Genomic DNA, 12,478 nt, shown 5'->3' with positions numbered 1-12,478 from the left:
CAGAACATTTTCAACCGTGCGCCAAGTACTCAGATCAGGCCGCGTAGCCAACGTGCATAATATCGTTCACGCTCCGTGGCGAACGAAACGCAACTGTCACAGTCGCACTAATATGGAAGAGTGATAGAGAGAGATGACTACGATACGCAATGGAGCGTGAACGATTATAACGTTGGCTACGCGGCCAGTTGAGACATTTCTGATCAGAGGGCCTACCGCGAACCACGTTCGACGTGCTACCTTTCTGTCGCACATGTAAATTCGTACGTAAGTGTGACAGGGAGGCAACACGTCGAACGTGGTTCGCGGTAAGCCCTCTGAGGCTCTCTTATTTATCGGCCGAGATATGTGTACTATGTTTCTATTCGTTTAGTGCAAGCAGGCCGAAAGTTGTCGCTTTCCGGCCAGAGAACAAAAAAATTACTTTAATAAACGTGGTTGTAAAGGAAGGGGCGTGCAGGTTATTTTTTTATAATTCCGATAAACTATATGTATTTAAATTATTATCATAACAAATCATTTGAAAAATGTATACTTGTACGGAACCTTTAGAGCGCGCAACCAGTTCTCGTTGATTTGATAGCTTCAGTACTGACTAGACCTAAAATGCCTGTGCACACCGAATGCGTACACGTGCACGTGCTCGTTGTAATATACAGATTCTTATGATAGGTGGCATCCTGGGATTGGATCCTATATCATCATAATTTTAGCCTCCAGTAGCCCACTGCTGAGTATAGGCCTCCTCGTGTAGGTACGCCACTTATCCCGGTCCTGGGCTAGTCTCATCCAGAAGGGTCCCGCGATTTTTCGAATGTCATCCACCCAACGAACCAACGGACGCCAGGCGCTACTTTCACCCGAAAGCAGCCACCAATCCGTCAGCATTTTGGTCCACCTGCCATCACTTTGTCTGGTAACATGTCCCGCCCAATTCTATTTAGCTTTTTTTTTTTTTTTTACCTGTTTCTACAATTATTCTTTTAATTATGTCTATCCGAAAGGACATTAAATTTATTAATCCTTTATATTTTTTTATTATTTCATATATATTTAAATAATAACAAACTTAGTATAAAATGTAACCTAAAATTAAAACTACCTACAAAACTAAAATTAAAGCCTAAAAAAATGGTTACATGAGTGACCTAGGCCAATATGTTTATATTAAGCTAGATCACCCAGGTCAGAGCCCTGTGGAAGGGTTCCCATAAGGCTGGCTGCATTCCCCCTTTGGATCGCTATGCCGATCCGTTGGGCGAGGATTTAGCTTGGTCATGGTATGGAGATAAAGAGTTTGACTAAAGACTAAAAAAATCGAAAAATTGTAAACACAACCCAGCGCACCGCTCGCCGTCGGCAGTGTTTATCCTTACACCCTAGAACCTAAATGATCACGCACTGTGCGGTTTAAGAGGAATTTACTCCCGCGGACGTTTCGGCTGTGGAATGAGCTCCCTGCTGAGGTTTTCCCGAAGAGCTAAAGTATGGGGTTCTCCAAAAAAGTAGTGTACGGGTTTTTAAAGGGGCGGCAACTCGCATGTAATATATTTGCTATTGCAGGCGTCCATAGGCTGTGGCGACTGCTTACCATCAGACGGGCCGTATGCTTGTTTACCACCGACGTGGTATAAAAAAAAGGAGAAATGGAGAAATTCGCACAGTTAAGAACGATTGGATTTGGAACACACCGGTGTTCCAAAAGATGATTTTTTCCATTTTTCCTCAACTTAATAAGAAAATTTTTAGCATCGTTCAAATCCAGAACCAACCAACAATTCGTTTTAAAAATATTCTGCAAGTCATTTTACTTTTACTAGCCACTCTTACAATCAAACGTTGTAAGTGAAACTGTACCCCTAGTGTAAATTTATTCGATTGCGAAACGTGACGTACGCGTTTGCGTTAAGTCTCATTTTGTATGGGATTTAGAAACAGCGCCCCAAGCGGGACGTTTTGGAAACTCAAAATCCCATACAAAATGACATGCATGTATTTCCTTTGTTGTTTTTATTATATTTGTTTGACATTTAGAATTTATTCTAGAAACAATCTAGACTAGTATTTTTTATAATTTTTTTTTGTATGACTATATTTTGTGAAAGTTTTAGTATTAAACTTGATCTATGAATTATATTCATTAGTATTATGTATTATATATGGAATAATATTTACAACATCAAGAAATTTCTCTGATAATTAGATTAAGATAATTATATGTAATACTTTCTTACTATTCATAAGTGCTTGTTGCTAAGCCTACATGAATAAAGTATATTTGAATTGAATTGAATTGACACTTGACGCAAACGCGTACCTACGTCACGTTTCGCTATCTAATAATTTTACACTAGGGGCTCTGTTTTTGTTTTAGTTTGTAACGTTTTTACGGAGTTCTAAAGGTCAATGACCCTGAATGAGCGCGTAGTACGCATCTTAGCCTTGCACTTTAAAATTACGAATTTACAAGTGCGGTTGGCAAACATGTTAGTAGGTATGTTGGGGTCAGTGCAGATTGTTTTTTTTTATACCACGACGGTGGCAATGGCAAACAAGCATACGGCCCGCCTGATGGTAAGTAGTCAGTGGACGCCTGAAACTCCATAGGTGTTACATGCGTGTTGCCGACCCTTTAAAAATCTGTATACTCCTTTTTTAAGGAACCTCATATTGTAGGTCCTCTGGAAAACCTTGGTACGTAGCTCCTTCCACAGCCGGAGCGTCTGCGGGAGCAAAGAGAATTAAGACCAAGAGTGCTCACTCCATACAACAGTTTTGTTACCAAAAATACTATTTTTGTCGTAATCTACATCTAGCGTCAAGTAGCGGAACTCTGAGTACTGCTACTCGACAATAGATGTCGCGGCAAACAAAAAGTCTAATGCTCAAAGATTTTCAGCTAATATTATAACCAGAGTAAGCCTAGGAGTTAAAAATTGAGTTCTGGTTACTCTAGTTACAATATTTGCGGAAAATCGTTGACCATTAGACTTTTTGTTTGCCGCGACATCTATCGTCGAGTAGCAATATCTAATACCTACTGAGAGTTCCGCGGTCTTATTAATTCTCTTTGGCGGGAGGAAGTTCCTCTTAAACCGCACAGTGCGCGATCATTTAGGTTCTAGGGTGTGAGGGTGAACACATGTTTTTTGTTTTGTCAAGTTATATCGTGTCATTCACGAAGACGCGTAGCTTGACTCTTATTCTCATGTTATTAAATGTTAGATTTGACAAATCTGCGCGTCATCGTAGACGACACAAACTATAGGGACCATGCGCGTTGGAGGGTCTGCCATCTTGTGTCCTGAATCGGAACCATAAACATGCACATTTACATGTCACGTGTTTTCTTGTGCATAGTAGGTTCTGCCATCTTGTGGGCTACATCGGAACAAAAAACATCACATTTACGCCTCGCGCCAAAAATCTGACGGCTCCTGTGCTGCCTCCTACAGTTCATGCACGCTCCCTATAAGGATTTTCCAGAAAATTAATGCTTGTTGTTAATAAATAATCAATATGACGTATTTTTGTAGCATCATAAAATCTGCCGTTTTTATTTTGGCATTGAATACGCGAACGTTCCCGGGATAAATGGGGACTCTGTTTGAAAATCTACCCTGATTACTTTAGACTCATGATGTATAGGGATTTGAACCCCCCATGTTCAGTAAAAGCTGTAATCACGGCATGTTCTCGAAAATCAAATGCAATGTACAGTCAACCATTTGAATCCTAGGCCACTATAGAACCTTGTTGCTTTAACTACTAGATACTTGACACGCATCACTCAATAAGCACTGTCGTAGAAGTCATTATGGCATAGTTCTATAGTGGCCTAGGAATCAAATTGGTTGACTGTACTTACGTGATTCACAAACTTTTGTTAGAAAATCAAGATTTCGAAGCTTGTTTGAAAGCTTGTTCATTAGGAAAATCATATTAGTTACTCTTTAAGGTGGTCTTTACATTAGATGCAATGCAGATTCGCTCGCGGGTTCGGTGTGCGAGCGGGACATCGCTATATACGTGCATAGCGCTGTCACGCCCATACACCGCCGGAACGGTGTGCGTGGTTGGTCACGGAGTCACGGGTTTGTACTCGGATTGGTTATGGGGTCGGTCATGGGGATGATCATGGGGTTGTTCGTAGGGTTAATAATGGAATGGTTATAGAGTCAGTTGGTAATGATTGGTCATGGGGTTTTAGTGATGAGGCTGTTCATGGGGTTGGTCATGTGGGTAGTCAGCAGCCGACAGCGGCCGCATGAATATACCAAAATAAAAAGGTAGTGGACTAGAGAATACGAAACGCTGTAAGTACTCAAGTCAGGAAGTAAGTTGGGTGAAAATACAACTAACGCAATGACTTATTATTTCTGAAACATTACTAATGACACTTGATATCATTCCAATTTTAGTCACAGTTCTAATATTTGACACGCAATCTTGTACATTGTAGGTCTGTGGCTTGGAATAATTAACCTATGCTGACAAATACATTTTTTTTAACAAATAAAAATACGTTCTGCCATCTTTTTCACTCTTGATTCAGATTCATTGGCCCCTAACAGTAAGCTGAAGCGGTAGGCCTCCCCTGATAGCCTGCACGGTATTAGACCGAGAGTCCACCCGTGGCACCCGCTGTGTGGTCGACGCCGGTGCAACGCTGCAAACCTGCAGGACCGCCGCCAGTCCAGCCAGCGACTGCATGTTCCCCAGGCGCGATCCTGCACACAGGACATTATTAACTTTAAACAAGTTACTTTAATTCTTCTCATTTTGCGTGTCTAGTACCTACTTCTCTAGTCCTTTCAAATGAACCTAAACTCGACGTGTTTGTGTTTTCTATAGAGGAGTTCCTTTTACTACCTTTCTGAATCATCAGATCAGCTCCATTAAGGATTTAAGGACTTATTTTAAATATCAGCCGAGTCGGATACTGAGAATTGGTTCACATTTCAAACAAACAAATGTAGCTTGCACATAGAGCATTAAGGAACCTTTAGGCATGGAATGCCACGAATAAATAAAGTTAAACAGAGGTATGTAAAAAACCGGACATGTGCGAGTCGGACTCGCCCACCGAGGGCTTCGTACTTTTTAGTATTTGTTATTTTCATGAGATACAGCCTGGTGATAGACGGACAGACAGACAGACAAACGGACGGACTGCAGAGTTTTAATAATAGGGTCCCGTTTTATCCTTCTGGTACGGAACACTAAAAAGTAGCGGCTGTACCAAAGACACCATGACATTTTTATAGTAACCACAATGACGTCAATTTACGGTCTTTGTCAGCAATTCCATTAAATTGGTGCTTTCGGAGAGCACTGGCAGGAGTTAAAAATACACAAATCAAAGCTTATCTTATTTTTAAGAGTACCTTTAATTTTCCTAGGGTCCCATGATCAGTTCCTAACGTAATGACAATGATACTAAATGTTATCCAAATCCTTCCAGATGCCATCAATAAATCTGATACCACAAATAACCCAGTATTTAGCATAAAAGAGACAGTAACTATTAGAGTCAATAGACACTAGGCAACTACTGCAACTAGGCAGACCGATTACAAAGTACTATGCAACACGTTTATTACGGAAGATGTACTCGTCAATCGTAGGAATCAAAATATATCACTAACCACATGTACAAATCCCAGTGACTTACCTATGCATGCTCGGGGTCCATCTCCGAAGGGCAAATACACATATTTATGGCGCTTCTTTACTTTTTCGGGCCTAAATCGCTCTGGCTGAAACTCCCGCGGGTTCTCGAAGTATTTCTCATCGTTCTGCAGCGCTTCCAACGGGATTACAATCTTCACTTCGGGGTCCACGGTCAGCCCCAGCTCAGGAAACCTGTAAGGCCGAGCACACACACGATTTAGCACGCCCAGTGACGGAAACATCCTCATTGCCTCCTTGAAAGCCATGCTCAGCAGCGTCATCTCTGCCACGGCGTCGTAGCACAGCTTATTATCATATTTCCGAAGCACTTCATCGATTTCCAATTGTATTTTTAATTGTAATTCAGGATTAAATGCAAGCTGGTGCAAAGTATAACTTGTGGCTGACGAGGACGTTTCAAAACCCGCTGCAAAGAATACGAACGCTTGGGCCACCATCATTTTTAAATTCATTTCCATGTCCACAGTCACAGGCGTACCGTCTGGGTTCTGGTGTTCAATTGATTCTCCTACGATCTTGCCTTTGCCTTCTAACTCTAGGAGGAGGTCTATGAAATCATGGCGGCCGGAAGGCTTGCATTGTCTAACTTCTCTTACATTCTTAATGAAAGTGAAAAAAACTTCAGTGAGTTCCTTATTAAACACATGTATATAAGATCTGATCGGAGGAAAAAGTTGCCACATCATGTGCTTTATTATGACTGGAAGCGGTCTGTAAAACATGAGCCTGCCGATTTTTCTGAAGTGGGAGTCTTCGTTGCCAAGGGAATCAGTGTCGACGCCGAAGCCGCAGGCGCCGATGAAGTCAGTGGTGAAGCGTGCCATGAGCTCTCGTGCATCGCAGGCGTCGGGGCGGGCGGCAGTCGCGAGCGCCACGCCCTGCAGCCGCTCCGCACACCGTACCACCAGCGGGAACATAGCCTTCAGCCGCGCGGTGGTGAATGCCGGCGTCAGCCGCTTCCGCGTCAGCTTCCACAGGTCGCCGTCTGCGTGGAACAGACTCGCGTGCAACGGCTCCACCTTCGGGTTTCTGCCGAGGCCTCGTGGATAGAAATAAGCAAAATCATTGGTTAATATATCCTTCACTATATCTGGGTCTCTTATATACAGCTCAGGAGTAGATCCTCTGTAGTATCCAACAACTTTCTCGTTAGGAAATCGGTTATATAAGTCGTTGGCTATCTCTGTAGAGCTTTGTCGTCCGAAGAAGCCCTTGAAGTTGTTTCCGAACAGGAATACGGGTGGGTCGTGCTTGACGTTCCTCTTGGCCCAGTAGCTGTACTTCCGAGTATCAAAATAGTACACAAGAATTGTCAATAATATTAGCAGTACAAAAATCATGTTCACTGCTGGCAAAACAAATGATAACTGAGTAGAATTAATGGAAAATAACAATATATAATAATTACTTCAAAAGATTACGAGTACGCTATTTATGGCGATAATGCCATAAGCCTTAAGATTAATCATAAGCCTTACACATTAGATCCACGATTGATGCGCTTGTCATTTTGTTATATAATTATATATCTTTCGCTTACTTGGTTATCAGTATTAGCACGAGATTTTCCTATGTCAAACAAATAACTATTAGAACGTGACATCGAAGTGTATCATAAAAGAGGTACTAAATATTAAATACTCACGACCAGGGTCCGTATATTGACGTCACGCTGCATAGAGTATGATTCCAAGTAGTTTTTTCATAATAATTAATAATGAATGCTATTTATGCGTTCTGCAAAAAATACTTAAAAGTACAGTCAAGTGCAAAAATATGGGTGCACACAAGTTGCTCAAAAATATTGCCCATGGCTCTTATGACGAATTATGAGCTATACCTGACTGTTCCTACCTAACCTAATCTAGTAGATCGGCAATTTGTCCAAAAGTCTCCTAGAAATCTATTTTGGCGCACGTCATCTCGGATACGGGTATGTTTGGTATCAGGGCATTTAGTAGATACGATGTCCTGAACAAAAATATATGAGTTGACAAGCGCGAAAATGGTCGGGATAGTACGTAAACCGTATAATATAAAACCAACATTATCTGAAACGGACACTTTTTATACACAAAGAGTGTTCTCCTTACCCCTACCCTCAATATTTTATCGGTACCTCGATGACATGGAGTATGTAACTTCGGCATCAGTGTCGCGCGTTCTGGTTGGCTGTCGTTCATGGATACGATTGATACACACCTGCGTTCAGTGCTGCAAGATCAAACACTAACTTTTAGCACGTTGTTGGGCATAGTATTGTGAACCCAAAATTGCCAGGAAACCATCATCAGCAGGCTTGGAGGAATTAACAATTGGCGACACCTTGTCCTTAATTTTCTGTACAAAACAGTCTGCCGATTTTTGCGGGGGAGGGGGGGGGTACGCGACGTACAAATAGCCATGTCAGATAAACGTCAGTCCATACAATACATATGACCATTGGCCGAAGTTTTCGACAGAGGGGTCCAGTTGTTATATAAATCCTTCAAGTCACTTAATCGTAATGACGTCAGTAAATTGGCTACGCTTCGTTTCGATTAACTACTTCATAAGTATTTCTACAAAATCGTGCATTTCTCATGCACATGAGGGTTATCAAATGAAAGCAGATTAAATATTAAATACACTTTGTTCTATTTACACAGAAATCAACGTTTGACTTTTGAATTTACAACCAAACCAAAAGTCGGACGTTACAGCAATGTACGACAATATCAAAGAAGAATTGATATTGTGCAAGGACGGATAAATAATTATATTCTATAAATAAATAATAATAATAATAAAATTCTTTATTGTGCACTACTAAAGAAAAGTTTATATTATGAGACAGAACTTAAATGAGTAGGTAACCACAGGTGGATTTATCGCTATAAAGCGATCTCTTCCGATAACAAATAACGCTTTGTTTTTTATATAACTGATTTATACGCACTTACTCTTAATTCACACTTATCCCAACATACCTTAACATATTGAGTTCCGGGAACCGGTTCGGCGGGTTCTCGGTTCGTAGTCGCTTTCCTCTACAAAGCGGGAAAACGCTAGGATCGGCTACGAGCGTTAAAAAAAAGGACCACTCCGAATCGCAGCGGACCTGAAAGTTCCCATTACAGTAGTAGCGTTTGGCGTTTCCACGCTGTATGTAAATCCCGAAGTTTGCAAATTGCGGGCATCTTTCTCTTTTATTTCAACTAAGGCGTATATTGGAGTGACAGAGAGTGCCAAGGTATCTTGGGCAATTGGCGTACATCGGTGTTCGTAATAGGCCCTGCGATACGACCCGGCGTGTGGATCACAGCCACTATCCCTAAGGGCCCGCGCACACAGAAAGCGCTCGTAAGTCAAAGCCGGCGAGCAAGTTTGGCGTTCTTAAATGTTAGCACACATGTGGTAACACTGGCCTAACCTATCTGTTGCGGTTGTGGTTAGTTTTACGCTTACCGCGTCAACTAATTGTTCATATTGTAAAACCTTATTCTTGCGCTCAACGGTAACTTACCTACTACACTAATTAATCTTAAATGTTGTTTTTTAAAACTTTTCACAATATGATGCATATGCATGCAATATGCAATAATAAAATTGTAGCGAATGAAACAACGTTCCGAAAGTATCTGCCATCCCGGAATTATTTTCCGTATAGTTAATGAATTCAAACAATTTATTTCAGATATAAATATCCATACTGTTGTTAGTAATTACACATTTACAAAACTTATCAACTATGGTTAGTAACATAGTACTGTAATGTAAGTAAAAAATAATAATAGTTGTATATGTATAAAGTTATACCGGGGGCGGGGGGAAAAGTTAATGGGCCCTGGAGAAAAAGCAAAGCTTAAGCTAGCTCATTTTACTTCATGGAAACATTATTTTATTTTTAAAAAGAAACAAAACAGCCTTCAAAGATTTTTTACAATTTGCTTGTCCAAAACTATTCTTGTGTACTAAATATTCGATTTCATGGATATTTTGTACGATAGACGAGCGTGTCTTAATGTTTCTTGGAGAAATTTTATTATTTACGTTATTTATTTAAAAATAACGAGTTTGTTTTTTTATATTTTTAAGTTAGTTTGATTCCCGGGCGATACGAGCGATTTTTTTTTAATGCAAATTGTTTTTTTTTTTTTTTAAATAAAAGAACGTTTCCTTCAAGTAAAATGTGCAAACTTTAAGGAACTTTCCCTCCAGGGCCCATTATTTTTTTACACCTGTATAATCTGTACAATTCACGTTATAAAGTACTTACCTCGAACAGTCTAATTTTATTGTTCTACATACGTGGACTAATATATTTTTATGAAGATATTACAAAATGGATATTACTTTTGACGTGTAGTTTGAGCTGACTGTGCAGAAACACCAAACTAGATTTTTAGGGTTCCTTACTCTAAGGGTAAACCCTATTACTAAGACTCCGGTGTCCGTCTGTCACCAGGCTGTATCTGATGAACTATGACAACCGACCGGTTTGGCCTAGTGGGTAGTGACCCTGCCTACGAAGCTGATGGTCCCGGGTTCAAATCCTGGTAAGGGCATGTATTTGTGTGATGAGCATGGATATTTGTTCCTGAGTCATGGGTGTTTTATATGTATTTAAGTATTTATAAATATTTATATATTATATACTAGCTGTGCCCGCGGCTCCGCCCGCGTGGTATTCGGTCTGTGTCAGTAACCGGCTCATCCACCGCTAATTTCTCTGCCTCTCCCCTGGAGGTGGAACTTGAAGTAAAGTTGATAGATGGATACGCTAGAGGAAAATATTTTACAATTAGGTACCACTTAATAAAACTACACTCCAAAATCAATTGTTATTTTTTTCAAATTCGTCCTTATTCAAATTTTTGACGTGATTTAAACGACATAGAGTAGTAGATGTATATCGGACAATACAGTTCCACTTTTGTATTTTTTTTACGTCCTTGACTGTACCTATCCAAATCATGTCCATGGAAAATATCATCCAAATCGGTGCTCCAGACCAATCAGTCTAAGCATGAAATGGTAAGAAATATACCCATAGAAATCCATACTTCCGAACACTATCGAATTTAGGTGTAATACCTATTAGTTAGAAGTAGGATTACAGGAAAGGAGAATACTCGTAGATATCAAAAACTTGAGGCCGAGTATTTACATTTTGTTTACAGTTATGTTTATATATGTATACATATAATTATATCTACAGTTACATACTAATAAGTAGGTATGTAATAGTATATTTACATAACATTGACATTTTACAATATTTATTTGTACACCACATTGCGAGGCTCCCCGGCGGGCATCAGCACGAATAGCTCCGTGCAGCTGGTAATGCGCGAGCACGCCACGTAGAGCTGCCCGTGCGAGAAGCAGCCCGTGCGCAGGTCCACGCCAGCGGCGCGCAGCGTCTGCTTCTGCGACTTGTTGATGTTCATGGCGAAGCAGACGCTCACGGAGAACTGTAGGCGCTTGAAATGGAACGGGAAATTGCTCAGGATGAGGGGGATGCGCGGGATGAACACGACTTCTGCGGCGCCGCACCCCGTCAGGATCTACACCTCAATGAGGTTTCGCTGCAGCTGCATTACTTTTAGCTGAGTTCCGTTGCATAACTTCGGAGGCGACAATTCCGAAGAAGCATGATTGGAACTCCAACTTTCAGGGTTAATGTGTGTGCTGGGAGTCCTGAAGCACTCAATGAGCTAAGGAACTCTACCGGGTATGTTGTGACATTGCCTTCATCCAAGACAGTGTTAATGGAATTATATACTGCATGTTCACCTTCGAATTCCGCCTGCTCATTTTTCTGCGTGAGCATGGACCGTTCCTCTATGGGCGTGAGTATGGATCTCTCACAAACCCAAGAATGGCTCAGGTCTCCGTACACGCTACGAATGAGGTTTTCAATGGATGGAACGATGCTGCATAACGTCTCTGGTAGTTGTGGCTATTCGCTATAGTTTCGTAACCTCAATGCGTTGCGAGACTTTCGTGAAAGGTTCGCTTTTTTTCGGGAAGGTATTTTCAGTTTTTAGTTCTTATGGCATTTTAACGCGTATAAAATGCGAGTCCCAAATCGTTTGACATTTACACCGCAAACATCAGAGATTTTTTTTTTCATAGTACCCACCTTCGTAGCCATTATTAAGTGCTTAAAAGGGGCGATACGTATGAATATGGATACGATAAAATTACGATTAGGTAATTCATGACGGAGAAAATATTTTTTTAAATAATTATGCAGTTATACGCGTGTTGATATGTGTGTTGATTTTGCCACTACTTAATTATGTAAGTAAACTCATTTTTAACCGACTTCAAGATTTCAAAAGGAGGAGAATCGAGGGAACTCTTCAAATATGAAAGTCATACATATAATGATTTTTGTATTTTCTTTAACAAATCTAGCATTTACATTTAAAAAAGTGACATTTGATGAAGTGGAACTGGTGATGATGATCAGAATGGAACTCTTCAACGATACACAGTACACGTTTGGCGATTTGTCCTCTTCGCTGTGTTTGTTAAGTAAATTAGATTTTCAAGACAATTTTTTGTCAAGTTCGAGTTCTGACGATGGGGTCCATGAGCAATCGAGGGAACTCTTCAAATGTGAAAGGCATATATATAGTGATTTTTGTATTTTCATCAACAAATATTTACATTTGTAGAAGTGACATTTGATGAAGTGGAACTGTTCGTGATGAACAGAATGGAACTCTTCAACGATGCATGGTTCACGTTTGGCAATTTGTTCTCTGTGCATGTTTGTCAAGCAGTTAGGTTT

General features: G+C 40.5%; 1 protein-coding gene across 1 annotated transcript; it reads right to left on the bottom strand.

Moving 5' to 3' along the window:
* Positions 1–4,352: 4,352 nt before the first annotated feature.
* On the bottom strand, positions 4,353–7,515 carry LOC133533907 (cytochrome P450 6B6-like). Its single transcript, XM_061872988.1, has 2 exons — positions 5,675–7,515; positions 4,353–4,730 (listed from the first exon to the last, which is right to left on the bottom strand). The coding sequence occupies exons 1-2, from the start codon at positions 7,032–7,034 to the stop codon at positions 4,558–4,560; spliced, it is 1,533 nt and encodes a 510-aa protein (XP_061728972.1). The 5' UTR covers positions 7,035–7,515; the 3' UTR covers positions 4,353–4,557.
* Between the last annotated feature and the right edge of the window lie 4,963 nt (positions 7,516–12,478).

The sequence above is a fragment of the Cydia pomonella genome, unplaced genomic scaffold (genome assembly GCF_033807575.1).
Source record: "Cydia pomonella isolate Wapato2018A unplaced genomic scaffold, ilCydPomo1 PGA_scaffold_213, whole genome shotgun sequence".
NCBI lineage: Eukaryota > Metazoa > Arthropoda > Insecta > Lepidoptera > Tortricidae > Cydia > Cydia pomonella.
Note: the sequence above shows the minus strand (reverse complement) of the source record. Positions and strands in the feature narration are given on the sequence as shown.